The following is a 21,933-nucleotide window of genomic DNA, read 5'->3' as shown; positions in this document are numbered from 1 at the left end:
ACGAAGAAAACACCACAGAAGCTGCACTACCTCATAGACAATCCACATTGAAAGAAGAACTAAGCCCATCCTAGCAGAAGTAAGACCAGCACTATTAAATTAGTGAAAACAGCAGCCTCAGCTAGGGTCACAGCAGATATGATGAAGATGGTGGGTGAAGGAGGAGACAAATGGCTGCTGAGGGAACTCCTAGCAGTATGCAGAGAAAGGCATAGTCCAGATAACTGGAGAATAAGCGCCCTAGCACCAGTGTTCAAGAATAAAAGGGACAGTATATGAAATTCTTGTTACACTGCATGAATGTTCTGTTGAGGATGACTGATAAATGAATAAGCAGAGTAGTAAAACTAAGATAGGAAATGAGCAGTTTGGATTCAGATCAAGATGCAACACAATGACCTGGTTTGGAGTCAGAACGATAACTGAAAAGAAACTAGAGATGAGGGAAGAGTCCAACTTGGCATTCCTAGACTTGGAGAAAGCATATGATAAAGTCCCAAGAAAGTTGATTTGGGCAGTTCTGCAGTGGTTCATTTGGGCAATTCTGCAGTGGTTCAAAGTCCCATAAACACTGGTAGAATTAGAATTAGTGCAGGCTATGTACAAGGAACCAATTTACTTTATTATTTTATTTTATTTTACATTTGTTGACCGGGAGTGTCCGACTGAGCTAAAGCTCTTTTCCAGCGGAGGCCCAAGGAGAAAACCTCCAAATAGTACAAACAATTTAACATAACATAGAATACCATGGTAATTTAAAAACACATGCAGTAGTCACAAGAGTTTACAAGTCTAAAAACAAAAAGGAGATAACACACAATTGTATTTATTTATTTATGTCCCTGGGAGAAAAGCTCCATAAAACAATACATTCATGTGTTGTAATACAGATGAAGAATAAGGTATTACATAGGGTAAAAATGTTATCTGCAGTGGAATTCAGATAAAAATATGAAAATCATTAGTGACTATTCACAAATAGATTAGCAAACACATTGGAATATAACAGTGGTGGCGAAGAGCCTCACACGGTATCTTAGCAAGATTATAGTAAGAAAAAGTAGTTTATAAGTAAATAAGTGAAGAGAAAGTTGGATAAGAAGCAGTGTAGCTCAGCATGATGAAGGAGAAGAGAGAGTGAGGGAATATGAGAAGCAGGGCATAAAGTAAAAGGGGTGAGAGTAGGAACATTTCCACATGGGATGTGAGGTGGGAATGAAGCAAGGTCTTAAAGGTAGAGTGGTTATGGGTGGTACAAACAAGTGGTGGCAGGGGGTTCCAAAGGCATGTTAGAGAAAAGGATAATAGATGCCTGCCTGGTGGACAAGCAGGTTTGTGCAGTTCAAGCAGATTCTGGTTATTGGATCCTAGAAGTCTATCAGGCAGATGCATTTTGAGAGAGGAGGCTAGGGAGGGGCAGAGGGAGGGATTGAAGATGAGTTTATGAGCATGAGTTTGTTGAATATGGGACAGATAGTTGGGCAGTTCTAGCCAGTTTAGCTTGTGAAGAGCATTGCAGTGGTGGGATGAGGATTTGTGGCCAGTAGCGTACTTAGAAATTTTGTTGCAACAGGAAGATAGTTTTGTCTTTAGAGAAGATTGAAGGTTAGTAAAACGTGGGGCACCATATAGGAGGGAAGGAATGAAGTAGGTGCTAGACAGAACAAACGTAGTAGAGGGGGTAGCGGTTGTGGTGGTAAAGCATACCAAGTTTTTGATGGGTTTTCTTTATATTAGCTTGTAGGTGAGTATCAAATTTTAACTGTCCGTCAATAAGGACTCCTAGAAGCTTTGTATGACAGACTACGTCTACAGAGGTATTGTTTTGGCTGGTAAGGGAGAACGAGTTCTTGTCTATAATCTATAATGATATTTTTTGAAGGAGTAAATATCATGATTTTAGTTTTTGATTTGAGTGCTAGGTGGTTATCTAACATCCAGCACTCGGTAGAAGAGAATGCGTCTTGAGTTAATTTTAAGAGAGAGGAGATGGAAGTGGCAGAGCAGATGATTGTAGAGTCATCTGCATATTGGAAAAGTTTAACATTGGGAATGCTCTGGTGGAGGTGATTTATGAAAATGTTGAACAGTAAGGGACCTAATATGGAACCTTGGGGTACACCTGTAGGAGTATTAAGGAAGGAGGAGATGCATTTTTTCCATTTGATGGCTTGTTGCCTGTCAGAGAGGTAACTAGAGAACCAGTTGGCGGAAGAGATGGATAGATGGAGATCAGAGAGTTTGGACAGGAGAAGAGTATGTTAGACAGTATCAAAGCCTTGGATAAATCAAGAAGGAGGGTAGATACTAAGCAGCCAGAGTCATGAGCTTTACTGACAGTTTCGAGGAAGGTGAGGAGAGGGGGGTGGTGGTACATTGACCAGGTCTAAATCCATGCTGTGTGGGAGAAAGCAGGTGGTTGTCTATGAGGTAGGGTAATAGTTGTAGGTGAATACATTTTTCTAGATCTTTTGAGATAAGGGATAAGATGGTGATTGGTCTGAAATTAGGAATGTCATTGTTGTTGCCCCCTTTGTGAAGGGAAATTATAAAGGCCTTTTGGCAAAGTAGGGGTACATAGACTTCTTGGATTAATGATTTATTAAGCATGGAGATGGGGAAGACAATGGCATCGGCAGCTACTTTTAGGAAGCAGGAAGGAAGCTCATCAGAGGCATTTGAACATGGTTTCAATTTCTGAAGGAGTTTTTTTATGGTGGAGATAGGGATGGGTTTGATAGTGAAGGGAGGGGGTTGAGAGGTGGTATTGATTGGTGAGGAAGAAATAGGAGGAGGTGGAACTAGGGCATTGTTGGGAAAGTTGCGGTTAGTTTGGCTATAGAATCAATAAAGAAAGAGTTAAATCTGGTGGCTAAGGCCAGATCAGAGGCATTTGGCTCAGGGCAGGAATTGTCTTTTTTGCCAGGACTGAGGAGGGTACTGACATCATTCCAGAATTTTTTAGGGTTAGTTTTGTGGTTATTTTGAAGTGTGGAGAAGTAGGATTTATGGTTGGATACAATTCATTTTTTAACTTTTTTGCGAAGTAGCTTATATTTGTTTAGAGTGGTGGGAGTTTTATATTTCTGGTAGTGTTTCCACACTTTGTCATAGAGATGCATAATTGTTGTAGTTTCTTTGGTTAACCATGGGAAGTCTTACTTTTAACTCTTTTGGTTATGGAGGGAGCAAAGCTATTTAACAGGTCTATGAATGTAGTATTGAAGTAGGCAACAGCATTATCTATGGGGAGGGTTTTTAGAGGGCTCCAGTTTATGTGTTTTACAGAATCAGAGAAGGTTTCAGGGATGAAGTTTTTTAGTGAATGGGTAGAGATGTAAGTGTGAGATAGTTGTATGGAGGAGGAAAGGCGATGAGCGAAAGCGGGAAGATGATCACTAAGAGAGTTAGGAAGGGTACCACTATTGGAGATGTAATGGGGTGAGAAACTAGAATCCAATCAAGAGTACTAGCAGAGGAGTAGTGCTTGGAGGGCCTAGTAGGAGACTTGATTAGTTGTGTGAAGTTACATAGGTTTAGGTTTTGAGGGGGAGTAGGAAATTGAATGGTGGTCCAGTTAATATTAACATCGCTGAGGATTATGGTTTAATTGTTAATACTGGAGAGAGAACCAGGAGAGGATATACTCTAGAATGGGGATATTGTCTCCAGGAGGTATACAAAGAACAGCTATTGATATATGTTTGTGTCTATTTATCTGTAGGAGGGCCAGAGTTAGTTCGTCATTGGCGAACTGGGGTATGGGTTTAGTATAGGGTGTAACTGAAAGGGAGGAGGAGAAGAGAAGAGCTACTCCACCACCTTTCTTATGGGTCCTCTTGTTTCTAATAAAGTTATAGTTGGGAGGAGTGATTTCAGGGTCTTTAATGTGGGGTTTTAGCCATGTTTCAGAGATGGACAGGATGTCTGGGTGGTATGGAGTAGCCAGGCATGGAAGTTAAGAACTTTATTACATAAACTTTATGCATTCAATGTAGCGAAAAGAAGGGATTTGCAGGTTGGGCGGGGGTAAGTAGGGGTGAGTTTGAATGCTGACAGGGTGAAGGGCCAGGGTTAGGGTGAATGTGCCAGAGAGAAGGATGGTAATAAGTTGAAGGATCTGGGAAAGAGAGAAATTTAGAGTGCTTGGTATCAGATTTGAGAGTCAGGTAATGTGTTGGAATTGGGTTGTTTGGGATTGGAGTAGAGCAGCTGTGGACAGGAACAAGTTTATAAGGGAAAAGGAGGCAGCTGTTGAAGTAATAGAGGTAGGGGAGATGAAGATTATGCAGTGTTTGTCATATATGGGGTATGGAAACGTTGTATGAAAAGGTGGAGAGTGAGTTGCATTAGGAGGACTGGTGAAGGTGAAGGTAGGATAGGAAGAAAAGAAGAAGTGTTAGGGGTACTATGGAGGTAGGTTTGAGAAGCATAATGGTTTATGAGTATTTGTAGATTTGAAAGATAGAAATTAAATGGAGATGAGAGAGTGGGTGATTAGTAATGCTGGTGGGCAGGTGATTAGTAATGCTGGTTAGAAAGTGGATAGCAGTTTAGGGCAAGTAGGGGAATGGGATTGGAGGGGTGGGGCTGATAGGAAGGGGAGGTTGTGGGTAAGCATGCTGTGGAGGAAAGTGGGGAGATTTGTGATTGGACCTTTTTTTCTGGTAGGTGTGGTTATATGGCTATAAGTTTAGAGGTAGTAGAGGTGGGTGGAATTGGGGGCAGGGTAGGGGAGCACTGAGAAGGTGTACTGAGGAGAAGAAGCCAGAAAAAAAAAACAATCAGTGACACAGTCACTACCAAGCACATGGTGCTGCTAGCAAGCTCAGAGGTAAGTGTGTATATTACTGTGCTTGTAGTCTGAACTCTAAGTGGCAAATAACTACTTATAACCACTAGTAGCAAAAATCCACGGACAGTACTTCTTCGGGAAACACAGAAGCCCCTAGGGCTGTAAAAAAAAGTTTACTGTTTAAGTATAAAGCATGAGTGTGTACTGCCACCTAGTGGCGTTCTGGTATGATGAAGAATTAAATCTGTTTATAACAAGGGAGGAGATTGCAGACAGGGGAAGGAGTTGAGGAAAATGACCACAGTAGAGTGCAAGAGTGCACACCACTGGTAACCAAGCAACAAGCAGCTTAAAGTTTAAAACGTTTTGATAAAATAAGCCACATACATGCTGGTGGAGTAAAGACTTTTTGCCACTCTGTGGAACTATTCCTTTGGGGAGATTTAAGTTGGCTGGCTGCTTTAGTGAGACTGGGGGAGCACCCGCAGTAGAAATAGACCCGAGTGAGCTGAAACAAAAAAGAGAAGTAGTTAGCATGAGTGACAGAGCAGCTGAGTTTGCAGAGACAAACATAATAAAATAGGGAAAGGAAAAAGATATATTAATATGTAAGGTCAGCTACTGGTAGGATAAACTATGAAAAGACGGCGGTGTACATAAATAAGAAGGGTGGGATGGGAATAGTATGAATGAAAGAAAAGCAATAGATAGAAAGCAGGACAAGCCACAACATTGCTCTAAGATAGGTAGCAGCAGTAGGAGCTTAGTCACCATTAAGCCTTACACCCATTTGAGCATAAGTGTAACCAAATACCAAAATTGCAAAGACAAGCCATGTACAGGTAAATAAAACAACAGTACAAGGCATGTTCTGAGCGAGATTGTGTTTGGATTGGTTGTACAACCTATAAATAAAGTATGTTGAAGAAGTCTATGCTGGAAGCGTTAAAACTACGGTAGATGGAATGAAGCTGAAACTAAACGATTTTAAACAATATTACAAGCATAAGAGGAGGGCACAGCTGGTAAAGCAGAATATGTTTTAATGGCCCAAGCACGTGCCGGGGGGAATAGGATGCTCTGGCAACTTTATTTCTGTGATCTAAATCAGACAGAAATGGCTAAAAATGCAGAGTCTCGTTTATGAGCATTTACATGCCCCATTTAAATGCATATACACACAAAAAAATAGAGAAACACATGGGAATATTCTAGCCAGGTCAAAATGACAATTACTATTCCAACTGTTAACAAATCAACATAGCAGGACACATTTACAGGAGAGAAAAATTGCGCATATGGTTAATTAAGTACATTTCCAAAAATGTTATGCATAAAAAACAAGGAAACAACAGTTAATATGATTCTAAAGCAGCTATAAACATATTTAAACACCCCCAGTCATAACACAAAACCATAAGAAGTTACATAAAAAGCATAGTCAGTATGCTATTTATACTAAATATCATGTATTACATAAATAGCAACAGCAACTCCAGAGATATTTATAGATTTGGAAATAAGAAAGAAAGTTTAGAGGTAGTTAGGGGAGAAGAATAGAGTAAGTTGAGAAGGGGAGATAGGGTGATTATAGGGGGAAGTAAGGAGTAATGGAGATAGATGGTTACTATGTAAAATGGATGTGGTCAGGAAGGGTGAGAACAGTGGCAGGTCCAATGCTTTTTAAAGTACTCTTTGGTGGCTGATTTTAATTGTTTAGGGTGTGTGAGGATCCTAATTTCAAGTGGGAATTTGTTCCACGCAAAAGAGGGATGGTAGCTATATGTGTTGGACTCAATTTTTGACTTGGTTTGTAGACATTTAATAGGTCTTGGGTTGAGCTCCGGAGATGTCTTGTAGGGGAATAGTGTGAGATGAGGGACGATAGGGATGGACAGAAAGCTGGCTGATATAGAATGGAGTGTATGATTTGGAGCCAAGATTGGAGAAACAGGTGAGGTAGTTCAAGCCAGTTTAGGTATTTTGTGGAGAGACAGTGGTGGGATTTATAGGTTTGTTGAGCTGCGAATCTAGCTATCTTGTGATAAGTCGACTCTAGCTTGGTAAGTAGAAAGGAGTTGAGATTTGTGAGTATTTGGGAACAGTATGTTAAGCAAGGTAGAAGGTAAGCATGCGTAAGAGCAATCCCAGCTTCAGTGGTGAGGAATTTTTTATTTCTATACAGGAGTCCTAGCTTCTGATGGGTTTTTCTGATACAATTATTTATGTGTTGATCAAATTTTAGTTGATCATTGATGGTAATGCCAAGTAGTTTTGTACTGGATTCAAGTTCAATGGGAGTATTGTTTAGGGACATTATGGAGAAGGAAGATTTGATATGGTTAACTGTTTTAGGAAGAAAGTCTAGCAATTTTGTTTGGTCTCACAGAGGGGTTCCAGATGGGAGTAGGTGTGCATCAGAGTTCATCTCTGAGCCCGTTGCTGTTCATACTGGCGGTGGATTACATTAATAAACAGGTCGAAGGGAACAGATCAACAAATTTGCTGTATGCAGATGATGTGGCATTATAGGCAGACTGAGCAAGAACTTCAGCAAATGATAGGGCTATCTTCCATTCCCTTTTGGCACAAAGGAAGTGCATCATCAATACAGGACAAGCTTAGAGTGCTGAAAGGATGATGTCAACCACACACACTCATGTAAGCAATCACACAATGTGAAAAATAAATTTGTGCCTAGGACCACCCAGAAAGACAGAATTCAGGCAAATTTTCAGTGTCCAACCCACTTTAAAATTCTATATGTACAAATACACTTCATAATGTGAAATTCTATGAAATCTATTGCTACATTTCAACCTACAAGCATTAAAAATCATAGCACTGTCCTTTAAAACAACCAGTGCTGAGAGTCAGGGACATGAGTACTTTCTTAATTTTTCACATTAGAAGATATTTACATGCTACAAACCATGTATAGTTAGTTTTAGTAGATCTTTGTATAGGCTTAATTTAAGCTTTTAATAAAGTATGTAGTCCTAAACAGATATGACTTTATGAAAAGCATCATAAATCTAGGAAGAACTGGGCCAGATCTGAGTGCCCAAATCATATTTTTGTGTCTAAAGCATAGCAGCTGCTTGGTATGCACACACACATAGCAGGAGCAGGGCAGGCTACTCTGCTGCATTAACTGTAACAAGATTATAATATATTCGTAAGAAAAACAAATATGGCAATTTTTTTAGTGTGAACATTAAGATGCTCAAATCCCCAAAGTACGTACGATTGAGCTCATTTTCCCCCAAATTTGTAATAGGGCGACCACCTGCCGCGCGCGCACACATCAACGCGCGCGGTGACATGTTGTATTTGGCATACACTTGGTACACCCTTATGGAAGCGACCATTTCACGTTGTTCTTCTCTGTGTCCATCTTTTAAACGGGAAATAAACGAAAGGATAGATTTTGGGCGTTCCTGGTGAAATAGGCTTCCCCAGACAAGGTAATTATAGAAACAGCAGTTTTCTGCTCCTTTCAAGTCTCCATTATTACTACGTATTTCCCAAAACAGCGGAGACAAAAAAAACTTTCGTTAAGCTGCAGGTAAATTGTAAAACCATCCCGGGTATATTCAAGCAACTTGTTGCACAACAGGGCTGACCGTGTCTCTAACCCCAATAGACACAGGGACGCACCTCCCTAGCAAGCATCCCTGTACGGGACAGCAGACACTCTCGTCAGTGATTGGATATCACATGTGAAACTTTTGTTTCCCCTCCTATATTCTGACCAATCAGAGGCAGAAATAGTAAAGAGGAGGCGCGATGCTAGTCAAACTGATCGTGGTGGGTGGGCTCATGGTAAATGGGTGTTCGGCTCAGAGTAGGACATTGCCTGGCACCCTGCCTGTGCCCGGTTTTCATTTTGTAGGAATTGTCTGCGCACGTTTGTATGTTAAACAAGTGCCCCTGTTATAAAATACGTGTATTCATGTACATATCACGACTTTGTAATAAGAGTAATGGGCCGGGGGAATGCATAACCCAAAATTTAAACAGTCTATTGCAGTCCGAGTCTCAGATGAAACGTATGAATGCTGTTCCTGTCCCATTTTTGCATTATATTTTGTTTTCCTTTTCCGATACATTGTTTTTATCTTCGAGCAAATCACCTCATTATGGCAAAAACCAGACGTCTGGGTTACAGGCTCTGAAACTGTGAGTGGCTAAACCTTGCGCAAGTTGCGCTGCGCCAGTATTGCGGGCCTGGCTCCTCAGGACAGATCAGGTGGAAGGGGGTGCAGGCAGGTTCTCACTGTTAGTCTTGGCCATCGACATGACTTGCTTGTGTATATTTAAGAGTTGCATAGTATCTCTGTTTGCCTGCATGTGTGTATGTCTGTCTCTCTCGTGACTGTCCTGTAACATACTGTCCTGCAGGCAGTCGGTTAAAATGTACCATTTTGTTTCTCCCCGTCCGACCCCACATCAAGCTGTAGCAATGCCAAAGTTGAGACGCGATCGCTGCGTCTGCTTGGTCGCCAAAGGCTCCTCTGAATAATTCATCTGTGTTCCGGGACAATGACTTGGTGCACAGGTGTGCAGTGCTGCGTATGAATGCGCGCCCATCAAAGTGAGTCTTTTGTTACTGTGGGCAAGGCGCTCAGCACTGGCAACCTTGTTCCCCTGATGATACCAGCCACTCGCCCAGGACTTGCTGGTCCCACGGAGCGGTGGCACTACACCTACTCATCGTCTTTCTTTGCAGAATCGCTGGCGGGGTGCATCACAGTCAGCGATCACGGTATATCGCCCAGCCTCAGGACTGAATCCGGCTTCGCCATAGTTATTTTTCAGGAGCATAAATGTGCATCCTTTTCTCTCGGTTTAATTATAATTAAATGATGTATCTAAAGCAACCATTCAGCTGGTACTTCGGTTGGTCGAACGGACCAGTCCTGTATAATTCCTGGGTCTCCATGGTCTTTTGCATACAGGTGGGAGCAACCCTTTGATTTTAGGACTGCCCACTTCAGCACGGCGGAGGAGAGGCACAGAGGCGGCAGGGGGTTTTGCATTTTGGGATAGGCAGTAGGCTCTTCAAACAGGTGGGGAATTCTTTTCTTTATATGCAAGAAGGACACCTTTTTACGTACGATCATCGAAACACTTTATATTTAATTATCACCGTATATTTACAGCGTGTATATTTATTTGTTTAATTTGCCCAATGGCTAAAAGACCGATCGACTGGGAAAAGAGCTCGGAGACGGACATGTTCGTCCAGTTCCAGGACTGGTGTCTCAGGACTTATGGAGACTCGGGCAAAACAAAGACAGTGACCCGGAGAAAATATGAGCGGATCGCCCAGGTCCTGCTTCGTGGAGGTGGAAGCGAGCCCAACTCTAATGACAATGCCAAATTTAAATTCTGGGTGAAGTCCAAGGGGTTCCGGCTTGGCGAGGACGACCTGAAGAATGGGACACAGAGTGGAAGACCCGTGGTGTATGTGCCAGTTAAAACAACGGTTAGTATTGCACTGTGTGTGTGTATGTGGGCACTGTTCTGTCTGTTTTGTGATTATTTAATCTATTGGTGGGTGACATATATGTGTATGGGGTCCGTTATTTTAAACTTGGCGAGAACCAAACACCCGGTCTTAGACCCATAAAAATTAGGAGCAGCCTCCGTTTGGGATAATTTAACGAATAAGGCCAGTGTGTGTTGATGGGCCGGATCTGTAGTTACCTATCCGGTTCAGACTACCCATTTTTTCGTCTATCCACCCCCTTTCTCCATCCATATATATAATGATGCGCAGTAAGAACAAATAAAATAAATGCACCCTTTTTAGATTTACGGGCAGGCAATAAATTAAAGAAAAAGCGTCATTAAATAACAGGATACACTCAGCGCACTCTCCAGAGTCACTGGGACCTACTGCCAAAACAGCTGTGCCTCAAATGGCTTGGGCTTTTGTTGTTCTCCAGAAAAGCGGAAAACAAGCACCAGAAGCATTTCTGCAAACTGCTGGGGACAGGTCGATTTTTTTATTGGCATGTGTTCCACTGCAAGACCAAACTGCTTGGTGTGTGTGTGTATGGGGGGGGGGGGGGTACACTAGTAAGTGCCACCTTTATGGCTCTTGCAGTGGTCGAAGCTGGCTGTGCTTGTAGGAAATGAACGGTTCCCCCGCCCCTTTAAATGAAGTGAAACTGCTGCTTCTCTAAATGCGAGGTGTCCCGAGAGCTGTGTGTGCGTTTGTGTGTGTCTAGTCCTAGGGTTGGACTAGGCTGTGCATTAAACCTACTCGAAGTGGGATCGAGGGTGTGGGTGTAACTTGATCCCTTGCACGATGTACTGTATTATGCTCATGACTTGTGCAGTGTGTGACCCTCCTACGCCTCTGATGATTTTACTGAGGGAGACCGTGTGCCACCCTGGGCATAGTTAAGTGTTCAGTAATTATTTTTTAGGAGACTGTAGCTCATCAGAGGGGAAGATGATCTCCGTTGGCCCTCCCTATCACTATCTAATTTGCATGTCTCCTTAACAGTGAACACCTGGAGAGTGTGTGTGTGTGTGTGTGTGTGTGTGTGTGTGTGTGTGCGCGCGCGCGCGTTGGTGTGTGTCTGGAAGCATATTCTGAACCGTCTCCGTGAAGCACAGAACTGCAGAAGTAGAAGTTTGCATGTCATCCAGAGCCTCTGCAGGCTCACTGACTGGCTGGTTGTTAAATATTCATCTGTTTCAAGGAAAGAAAAAGGGCTGCAGCCAACCCTGAAGGGGTATAAATCCGTAAGAGAATACTAAAATGGCCTTTCATTTGAGTTAGCTTTTAAAATATTTTCGTATCTGATTTCTAAAAGGATCTTGCTGTAAGCAGCATTTTTAAAAAATATAATAAAATACAATAAAAGAGTAAACCGTACTTGGCTAATACCTTCACGTTTTGGTTGGTAAGCCCTACAGTGAAATATACACTTTTGCTAACATAGACTTCAGCACAGAGAATATTAGATGAGTAGGTTACGGCCACGGTGGTGCAGTGGTTAGCATTGCCGCCTCACAGCAAGAGGTTCTCCGGTTCGATCCTCGGCTGGGGTGCCTTCTGTGCGGAGTCTGCATGTCCTCCTGTGGTCGCGTGGGTCCTCCGGTGCTCCGGGTTTCCTCCAAATCCCAGACATGCAGCCAGGTGGATTGGACACTCCTAAATTGTGGGTGTGCGTGTGTGTGTGTGTGCCGTGGGCTGAAGGTTGGGCGCCGCAAAGCAACTCGACCCACTAAAACTCCACTGCCATTCAATGTAATGCGACCAGGTGATCCGGATAAAGCCGAAAGAAGAAGAAGAAGAAGTTTATACAAATTGTTCACGTTTTCTTTTGGAGGAATCTGGATTCTTAATTCAACTGTAAAGTTTTGTGAAGTTTCTGGAAGTTATGGGTGAGAAAATCGAAGAATACAAATATTAGGCTGCATGGTTTCTTATTCTGAAGCGTTTTGTTTGTTTATGTGTACAGTAATTTGAACATGTGCACATTGTAGCTATCCGATGAAACATACTCGAGGCTCTTAAACTGTATACCCTTTAACCACAAGACAGGTACCCCTGTTCATTTTCCATAAACACTGAATTGCAGTGTTGTAGCACTTTTAAAAATCACAAATACTTTTCATACAAAATAATCCAGTCTATAAGCATTGAATTTCAGTGTTGTAGCGTTTACAAAACTGAATAATTTTCATATAAAGTCATTTAGAGCAAAGCACTGAATTGCAGTGTTGTGGCATTTTAAACATCATGAATAATTTCCATACAAAGTCATTCAGCAGTATGTAATAATTTCATTTTTGACTTCAAGCAAGTACCCAGAGTAGCTATGATTTGTCCAGTTTCCAAGTGCTGCTAGTACTGTTCATTAAAGAATACACTTTCATAAGCATACTGTGAGATAAGCACCATTTCTACTCAGCTATTCTTTGGTCAGTCCTCAGTAACCTACATTTCCATCCTGGCATCGCTCTCATATCATGTCGTTACTTTTGTAGAATGCCTATGAGTTTACCTCATATTTTTGCCCAGTCCCTCGTAACATTTTTGATTTTCTGATAAATCACAGAGGATTACACTCGGTTAGTATTGCTTGATATTAGAGTTTCATACTTTGTATTCTTCAGAAAGTACACATTGTTACAAAATCTGCTGTTCTGTTAATGTTCTAAGTGAATTAAAATAATATTGAAAATTTGTCCTTTATTTTGACCCTTTGTCCCCACCCCATTAGTTTGGCTCTGTCCCTTCTTGAGCAAATAAGTCGAGAGCTGTGGGATCCTGACAGTGAGTTGCCTTAATTGCAGCATTTATTTGGCTACAATTTCTAGTGGTGGAAGATGTCTGCCTTCCTAGATGACCTTTTTGCTAGCTACCATTGTTATTATGTGAATGAATTCTAATACTGAGCAGGTCATGAAGTTTAGAAACGTCTATGTGAAACCTGTGTGCAGTGCCTCAGTTGTCAAGTGTCAGACCACAGTTTTTTTACCCTTTGTAACTTCCACCGGAAGCTATCCCTGTATGCTTTAACACCAGCCATGTTTTTCTTTCTTTTGTGCAACTTCCTCGTGTTTAAAACTCTTGTGGAAGTCACAGTGTAGTTTGAATATGTCTACTAAACAGTAGGCATGTTTTAAACAATGACACTTTGTGGATAGCTGCTGGCTTGTGAATGAGTTGTACAACCAAACATTAAAATACAAAGGGCTAACTCTATGACATTGTTAATATTTTTATGTATTTCTTTTACCTTTATGATTGGCAAATCAGTGTCTTGCCATTTATATGTTTACAACTGACCAATTATTGAAAAAGTTAGTATAATTAATTTGGAAGTGCTGCCACCAATGTGATGAGGTTGTCATACACACACACACACACACACAAGTGTGTATATGTGTATATGTATATATATATATATATATATATATGTGTGTGTGTGTGTATGTGTGTGTGTGTGTATATATACACACACACACACACACACACACATATATATAGGTTTTATATATGTATGTATTTTATATATATATATATATATGTGTATATACATATATATATATATATATATATATATATATATATATATATATATATATATATATATATAAAACACTCCAATAAGTGCCGCAGCGAGGTAAATGCCCCTTCGTAGATAGCAAAAGCAATAATAAAAAATGTCAGAAACAAAGGGAGCAAACCATGGAAGACGAAAAGCCAAATCACCATACGTCTCGTACAAGCCAGATGTAATGTGAAAATATGCCCCGCAAGCAGTCCAAAGTTCGAAATATTTTATTGTATAGTTAAAACAGAATCCAAGCAAATAGTAGGTAAGCGCTTTCACCTGTGGGCTTCGTCAGACCTAATAATGGATTAAACCTCATCTGTAGGTTTAAATAGTAACTCAGGCGGGAAAATAAAATGATGCATTTCATCTTAAAGTGCTAGTGCTGTTAAAAACTGCTACCCGGTACACCAATACCTCCCAAAAGAACTGTAAACATCAAATCTCATCTGAATAAAGATGTACCGGGTAGCAGTTTTGTATATACATATATATAATAACATATATATATATATATATATATATATATATATATATATTAATAATATATATATATATATTTGTATATTACTAATGTATATATGTATATATATATATATATATATATATATATATATATATATATATATATATGTGTGTGTGTATGTGTATACACACACACACACATATATATATATGTTATTTTATATATATATATATATATATATATATATATATATTACTAATATACATGCACATATATATATATATATATTTTTTATATATATATATTATTAATATGCATACATATATATATATATATATATATATATATTATATTACTAACATACATACATATATATATATATATATATATATATATATATATATATATATTTGCCTGCTCAAATATTCTTGTACTTTTCATTTTTTTTCAGATTACTGTTTTTTTTCCTGTACACATTCTCTTGTTTTGCAACACACGGGGGCCCTAGGGGCCCTAAAACTCCTTGCTGGTAGGCTAAGTGATCACATATGTTTGGAGAAGTCTGACTTCCGAATTTCCCGTGGATGTTCCCAATGATTCTGTTATATCTTCCTTACCGTTTTTAATACCTGTTTCATAAGGCAGCTTAAGTAAGAGTCCCGTCTTTCTTTCTCTCAGTTTCATTACTGTTATACCATTTGTGAAGAATATAGATCCTCCATGTGAAGCGAAGTTACAGTGCATATGTTTTTGGGAAACAATAACTTTGTTTATTTCATTTTGTAAGATTACTTTTGCCTTGATTGCAGATCGGCTGCATTTTATGCAGTGCTGTACCTTGATGTTTGGCAGTGTAGTCAGCTGTTTCTACACTGCTGTAGATATCTTAGCCAGAAATAGCAGAAGATTCAAAACCAGTAGGTACTTTACTTGTAGTTTGTGGCCATTCTAGGCAGATGAATAAACCAGTGAGTGTAACCCACTCCTGCCCTGTTTTTAGACAGAGTATGTGTCATCTAACAGAAGGCACCAAAACTTTCAGATAAGAAAAGGGGCTTGACCATCTCAGTCCAGTCAACTAAGAAAAGGTTTTTTACAGGTACTAGTTAATGTTGTGTGACAGTCTTACCTGTAAGCATTTCACCAGTATTCTGCCATTGCTCGTGTATGTAGTGTTCCGTCATTGTTTTCACTACATCTTGCAGTGGGGTTAGATGTTTGTCAGGGTTTCTGACCATGACTATATATATTTTTCTCTCAGCTCAATGTTGACTCCAGTGTTGTAATTGGTTTTGCATCAGTGCTTCTTCTGCAGGTAGATCTGTTCCATATCCCTGTGAGATAATTGTAGGATATCCATTTGTTCCCTGATATCCAGTTGTCCTTCTTGAAGCACAGTTTTGTTTCAGTAGATGTTTTGTACAGAAGTCCTAGTGCACTTTCTGCACTTTAGAATGCATCAGATATTGATGGACATCTGGTCCATGGTCTTCCATATGTTGATGCTGTCCCTCCCAGTCCCTTTTCTGCAGTCCAGGAGCATTTAAACTCCTTCTTTAATGTACATTTCACTCTTCACCCTTCTGTGGATGTATACTTCACAAAGCTTTTGAGGGGGTGTCATCCATAACTTTTTACATGGAATAATATTTTTTGATAATAGCCTTAAATTCTTCCTCCATTTACCATCGTTGCATCTGTCCTTATCCTGAACGTTTCTTTGCCAACAGAGTACATCCTTCCACAATGATTGGAATTATCTCCATATTGTCCAGTTCTGGTCTAGTGCTTAATTTCCCAATGATCTGAACTTAGCTTCATACTCTGTGACTGTGTACCATTTTATCATTCATCTGTGAATCGCTCATGCCACACTGGTGATCTCTTGTGCTACCATTGTATCATTCATCTGTGGATCACTCACGCCACATTGATCTGTTGTGCTACCATTTTATCATTCATCTGTGGATCACTCATGCCACATTGGTGATCTGTTGTGCTACCATTTTATCATTCATCTGTGGATCGCTCATGCCACATTGGTGATCTGTTGTGCTACCATTTTATCATTTGTCTGTGAATCGCTCGTGCCACATTGTGATCTGTTGTGCAGCTTCAGAAACTGAATGTTAAACACCAGCTGTGAACATGAGGTGGGCAGCAGGAGTCATATTGCCCCCCCCCCGATTGAAGATGCATTTTCTACTGTGTCCCAGAACTGAACAGGTTTATCACAGTGCTGTACTGTTCTCTGACCATTTAATGACTTAGTGTAGCTGCTGAATGTGGACTTAATTTCTAATGTAACCTGGGTATCATCCTCCCCCTTGCTGCTGTAGAGACCTTGGATCAGTCTGAAGCACTGGTGACCTGACCTCAGAAGAGAGCTTAGAGCATTGGATGACTCATCATGGTGTGAAAGTTCAATACATAGTGCATCAACATGACTGGGGAGTGCTTACTGTAGAGTATAGTCTTAGGTATCCCTTATGTTCAATGCTATGCATTCACTGCACAACACACCAATGTGCTTCTATTCTCCACAGTGCTATGTATGCATGTTACACACTTCTATCATCTATCCATCTATACATGCAACTATCCATCAGCAAACTGTAATGAATCTGTGGCTGACTCTGCCATGCGTACATTGTGCACACTACTGTACACCAATTTTGCATACTGCTATAAATCCTTTGTACACACTGTGTCACTGCATAGCAGTCTGCACATCCTTTGTACAAACTGCAAGGCAATGTGCACATCTTTTGTACACACCGCATGGCAGTCAGCACATCCTTTGTAAACATTGCATGGCAGTCTGTACATCCTGTGTACACACCGCATGGCATTCTGCACATCCTTTGTACACACTGCATGGCAGTCTGCACATCCTTTGTACACACCGCATGGCAGTCTGCACATCTTTTGTACACACTGCATGGCAGTCTGCACATCCTTTGTACACACTGCATGGCGGACTGCACATCCTTCAGTCTGCACATCCTTTGTACACACTGTATTGCAGTCTACACATTCTTTGTACACACTGCATGACGGTCTGCTTATCCTTTGTACACACTGCATGGCAGTCTGCACATATTTTGTACACAGCATGGCAGTCTGTGCATCCTTTGTACACACTGCATGGCACTCTGCACATCCTTTGTACACACTCTATGGCAGTCTGCACATCCTTTGTACACACTGCATGGCAGTCTGCACATCCTTTGTACACACTGCATGGTGATCTGCTCATTCTTTGTACACACTGCATGATGGTTTGCTCTTCCTTTGTACACACTGCCATGCATCTATTGTACATAATACCTTGCATCCACTGTGCACACTGCCATAAATTCTTTGCACAGACTGTAAACATCCATTTTGTATACTGCTAGCAATTCCTTTTGCACTTTACTATGCATTTATGACATACATCCTTATACGTGTATTATGTATATTTCTGTGCATTCATTGTACACATAGCTTTGCATTCATTGCAGACACTACCATGCATTCACTATACACACTGTTATGCATTCACATGTTGACTGATTGCCATACATGCATTGTGCGTCATCGTATGCATGCATTGCACAAATTTTTATGCACCCATTATGCAAACTTGTTTCACTGTGCAGACTGTGACATATTCATTTTATAGACTGCCATGCATCCATTCTGTATATTGCTATGCATCCATGGAACAGACTCTCCCCTTTTCCAGATGTGCAACCTAGTGCAAATTTATTGCACACACTGCCATGTGTGCATTGTACGTCAGTGTACACACACTGCCATGTGTGCATTGTACATATTAGTGTACACACACACTGCCTTGTGTCCATTGTACATATCAGTGTACATCTATTGCACATGCTTTTCTGCCTGATGATGTGAAGGGTCACCCAAAAGAACTTGCATTTTTCCACCAAAAGCATACCCTAAAATACTTAATCTCACTTTTTTGTTAGGAGGCCTTCCTGTGTCTTGATACTGTGTGGGAAAATCGATGCTAAACTATACAGGGTGTCACAGCAGAAAGTGGTGATAGCTGGAAGGAGGGAAGGCGTTAGTGCTGGAAAGTTCCAGAGGATCATGCGCAATAATCTGGAAAACAGAGGGGAGCGGGATGGAGCATGGACTTGGGTTTGGATAGCTTGAACGGTTACAGTAGCCCAAAACAGGCTAAATTAATATAAAGCAATTAAGACATTGATGCACATTTTATATTTCTGAAACAGTTTTATTTTTATTTTGGTATAGCATGTGAAAGTGTTGTGCTGAAGTAGTATTTCTCCTGTAGTAGCTGACCTTTGGTTACTGGTTCCTATTGCAGAGTTGTCACTGAGTTCCCTAATAATGACGTCACAGGTAAATGGCCTAGTACTTACCAAAGTGCTGTTCCTAAGCAGCAGTTGTGCCAGTCATTGATGTATAGGGGCAGGTGAGCTGCTTACAGGAGGTGCAAAAGAGAGAGCTTGGTTGAAAGGGAGGAACAATAACCCACTGAAAATACATTGCAAAAATATGAGTTAAATGTCAGCTCCACACATGATATACAATTTATTATGGTAATGTAAAAGCTGGTCACTTGCAGTAAAACCACATCGCCTTTAATACTAGCATTTTAGAGCAAATGTTAGCTCTTCATTAGGGAGTGGCTGCATGCATAGTGCTTCATAATCTCAGGAAAGCAGCAGTCTTCTAGTTAAAGAAAGGGAATGAAATATACATCATGGACATATAAGGTTATAGCGCACTGGTTTTGAAATTCTATTTTCATTTTTGGCTTTCTTATATATATTTTTAAATATTGCTGCTTTGACAGATATGAATGAGCTGGGTATGTACTTCTGTACCCTCCTTTGGTTTGTCTGACCTTTTTTATTTTCCTGAGTGGGACACAAATGAACATTAGATTAACAGAAGCTGATTAGATTTTGCAGGTAAAGGCTAGCGAAGTCCTTGTGTCCATGATGATGAGGTCAGTAAAAAAGAGACATTGTTTAATTAAGAAGATGTACTTATGTTACTGTAATCTTCCAGATCATGACCTGGGAACACACACACAGTACCCAGAACTATCTGGTGTCACTGTTTATGTAATTTGTACCCTGCTGAATGTGACTGGAAATAGATTTTGCAAGTGAAGTCGAGGTCTGAATGTTTAATTTCCAGACGTTGTGTTATTTCATTGCACTATAAGCACCATCATTGTCCTGTAAGTGTCAACATCTCTCTCTCTAGTCTAGTACTTTCATTTATACACTGTTAAAGTTCACAGAGAAGAAAGTCCATTGACATTAAAACATTTGGCTTCTTCATTTATTTTTTGCATTTCCCCTGTTATTTCTATGAAATTACTGTGTTTGTATATGTATGTGTGTGACCATGATTTACACAAACAGTTGTTTTTAAAACCTGATCACCAAGCCTAGGATTATAGAACAAGCACTTTGGTATTTGAGCATGTTTAAAAGTAAATAAAGGTTTAATTTAACTCATAATATAAGGCTTTGTGAGATGTATACTCAAATGGCCAAAACAGTTGTTTTAAGTGTTTTTTTACCACCTACAAGTGATACCTAATGCCATATGTTATGGCTATCATTTCCATTTACTTTGTAAAAGTCGGGTTGACTGTGCTAGCTGTAATTTTGGACAGGGAATACAGGCACCAGTGCCCACTTCTTTGTGCTTAGTCTATGTCACTTTACTCATTTCAACATTATGGCTTAGAAAACTCAGTCACTTTGGTCACTAATAGTGTCACAGTAAGCAACAATAACATGTCAACCCAATCTTTGCTCTCTCAGTTATGCTTTTTACAATTAAATATGCTCTGATGTGTGCACATATGATTGCGCAGTGACATAAACCAGAGCACCATGCAGCTCCACGTAGTGTTACAGCATGGCATCTCTTGTGTACTGTTCTGTAAATGCACTAAGCTGTACTTACAGTGATGTACTATTATGTTATAAACTGTCTGTACCAAGTTTGAAGTCATAAGCAGTTACAAAGGCATTTTAAGTCCATCTGTATATAACGTCAAAACTGTTTCATAGTGAAAAGCTTAATCATACAAGGGAGCAAGAGTTGGATTGCATGAAGATACTGTCGGGTTGCATGTCATTTAAGATGAGTATGATTGGTCATCCTACCTGATGTTAAGCACATAGACTGTACATCTTTTCTTGGGTGACTACATATGTTAAGACTTGAGGTTGCATGACTTAGTCACAGACCGTCATGGTAGGTTAAGGTCTTCATTGCCCCCCTAGCCTGTCATTTTCATGCATAGTGGGTAGGCTGCACTCGTTGTTGCCCATAAAATAAGAATGTAGTACAAGAAGAACATTTTATATGTGCACGTTATAGTGCAGCTCAGCAGAGCAGCAAAAACATTGTGGGCAAGTTACTAAAATGGAGGTTGTTACCCTAGCATGTTACTAGCTGAAGCACACAAACAGTAGTTCTTTGTCCTGCCACCCATAATGTGTCACTAGTTTTACCAGAGACTTATATACAGCTAGCCAGCTAGAGATATAAAATTTTTTTTTTATTCTTTCTTTTTAATTCTAGTGCTATAGGCTATGACCAGTGTTATGGAATGACATTATTTAACATGAATGCAACTCCTGAGTGAAGTGAAAAATCAAATGCCTTTTCATTCACCTGAATCTTGTGTTAATTATAAGGATATGCAGAACTTGTCATAAATTATTACCTGTATGATCAGTAGCTGCTAAAAAACACAAAATACAGGTGTGACTTATTCTCATTAGGTTTTGTTAGTGTGATACAGTTGTTGTCTGTGATGTGGACAAGGCAAAAAATCACCATATGGAAGCAGAAGGTACGAGTGTCTATATTCCACTAACTTAATGTTCTGTAGATTTTCTGTTTTACATCAAAAATATGTAGACTTTCAGCAAATTGCTAAGTAAATCGGAAGCACATAAGATGATAACATTTGTTTGATAGTTTGATCTTATCTATCTGCTAAGTTTGACATTAAAAATGCTTACATATGCTTAACAATTCCCTTTAGATGTGAACATTTCCTGTACAGTGAGTGAAGAGCAGAGCCCATTTAATTTACACCAAGACGGCAATAGTGTAAGCTGTAATTCCGTAAAAATACGTATTTTTACTGGTGGTATCCTCATCTGGTAGAAAATGAAACTGGCTGATTCAATGGACACAAAAAAGTAAAATATGATTTTATTTGCCCATTAAGTACAATAAGATTGTAGTCATAGGCACTGACCAGGGATTTATGTTTTGCTTTAGACACACTATTTAACCAAAGTGACATTACACTTTAAAATAATATAAATAGCTGCAAACACAAAGCTTTTGACTTTCTTTCTGCGCTTTCAGATAGCTCTTTTTATTTTTTTTTTCATAAAGATATATAAAACAGAGAAGAGATAGAATACATAAGAAGAAGTTTAATTTGTGTGAGTCAGTAAAGCACAAACTAAGTGCTCCAGACGTAGTTTCACTTGGTCAGTTAACTTCACCTTACATCTTTGCTGTGTATTTGCCCTTGATAACCTATTATCATGTTAGAT

At 39.9% G+C, this 21,933-nt stretch overlaps 1 protein-coding gene across 1 annotated transcript in view; it reads left to right on the top strand.

The window, feature by feature from the left end:
- The first annotated feature begins 2,140 nt into the window (after positions 1-2,140).
- The window catches only part of NOL4L (nucleolar protein 4 like), a 1,816,355-nt gene continuing 1,796,562 nt past the window's right edge, over positions 2,141-21,933 (top strand). The window contains exon 1 of the mRNA XM_044090353.1: positions 2,141-10,286. Coding sequence (XP_043946288.1) covers positions 9,990-10,286 — 297 coding nt within the window. The 5' untranslated portion in view covers positions 2,141-9,989. The remainder of the gene's footprint in view (positions 10,287-21,933) is intronic.

The sequence above is a fragment of the Protopterus annectens genome, chromosome 12.part0 (genome assembly GCF_019279795.1).
Source record: "Protopterus annectens isolate FY-2018-M chromosome 12.part0, PAN1.0, whole genome shotgun sequence".
Lineage (NCBI taxonomy): Eukaryota > Metazoa > Chordata > Ceratodontiformes > Protopteridae > Protopterus > Protopterus annectens.
The sequence above is the reverse complement of the archived record's forward strand: the minus strand, read 5'-3'. Positions and strand labels throughout refer to the sequence as shown.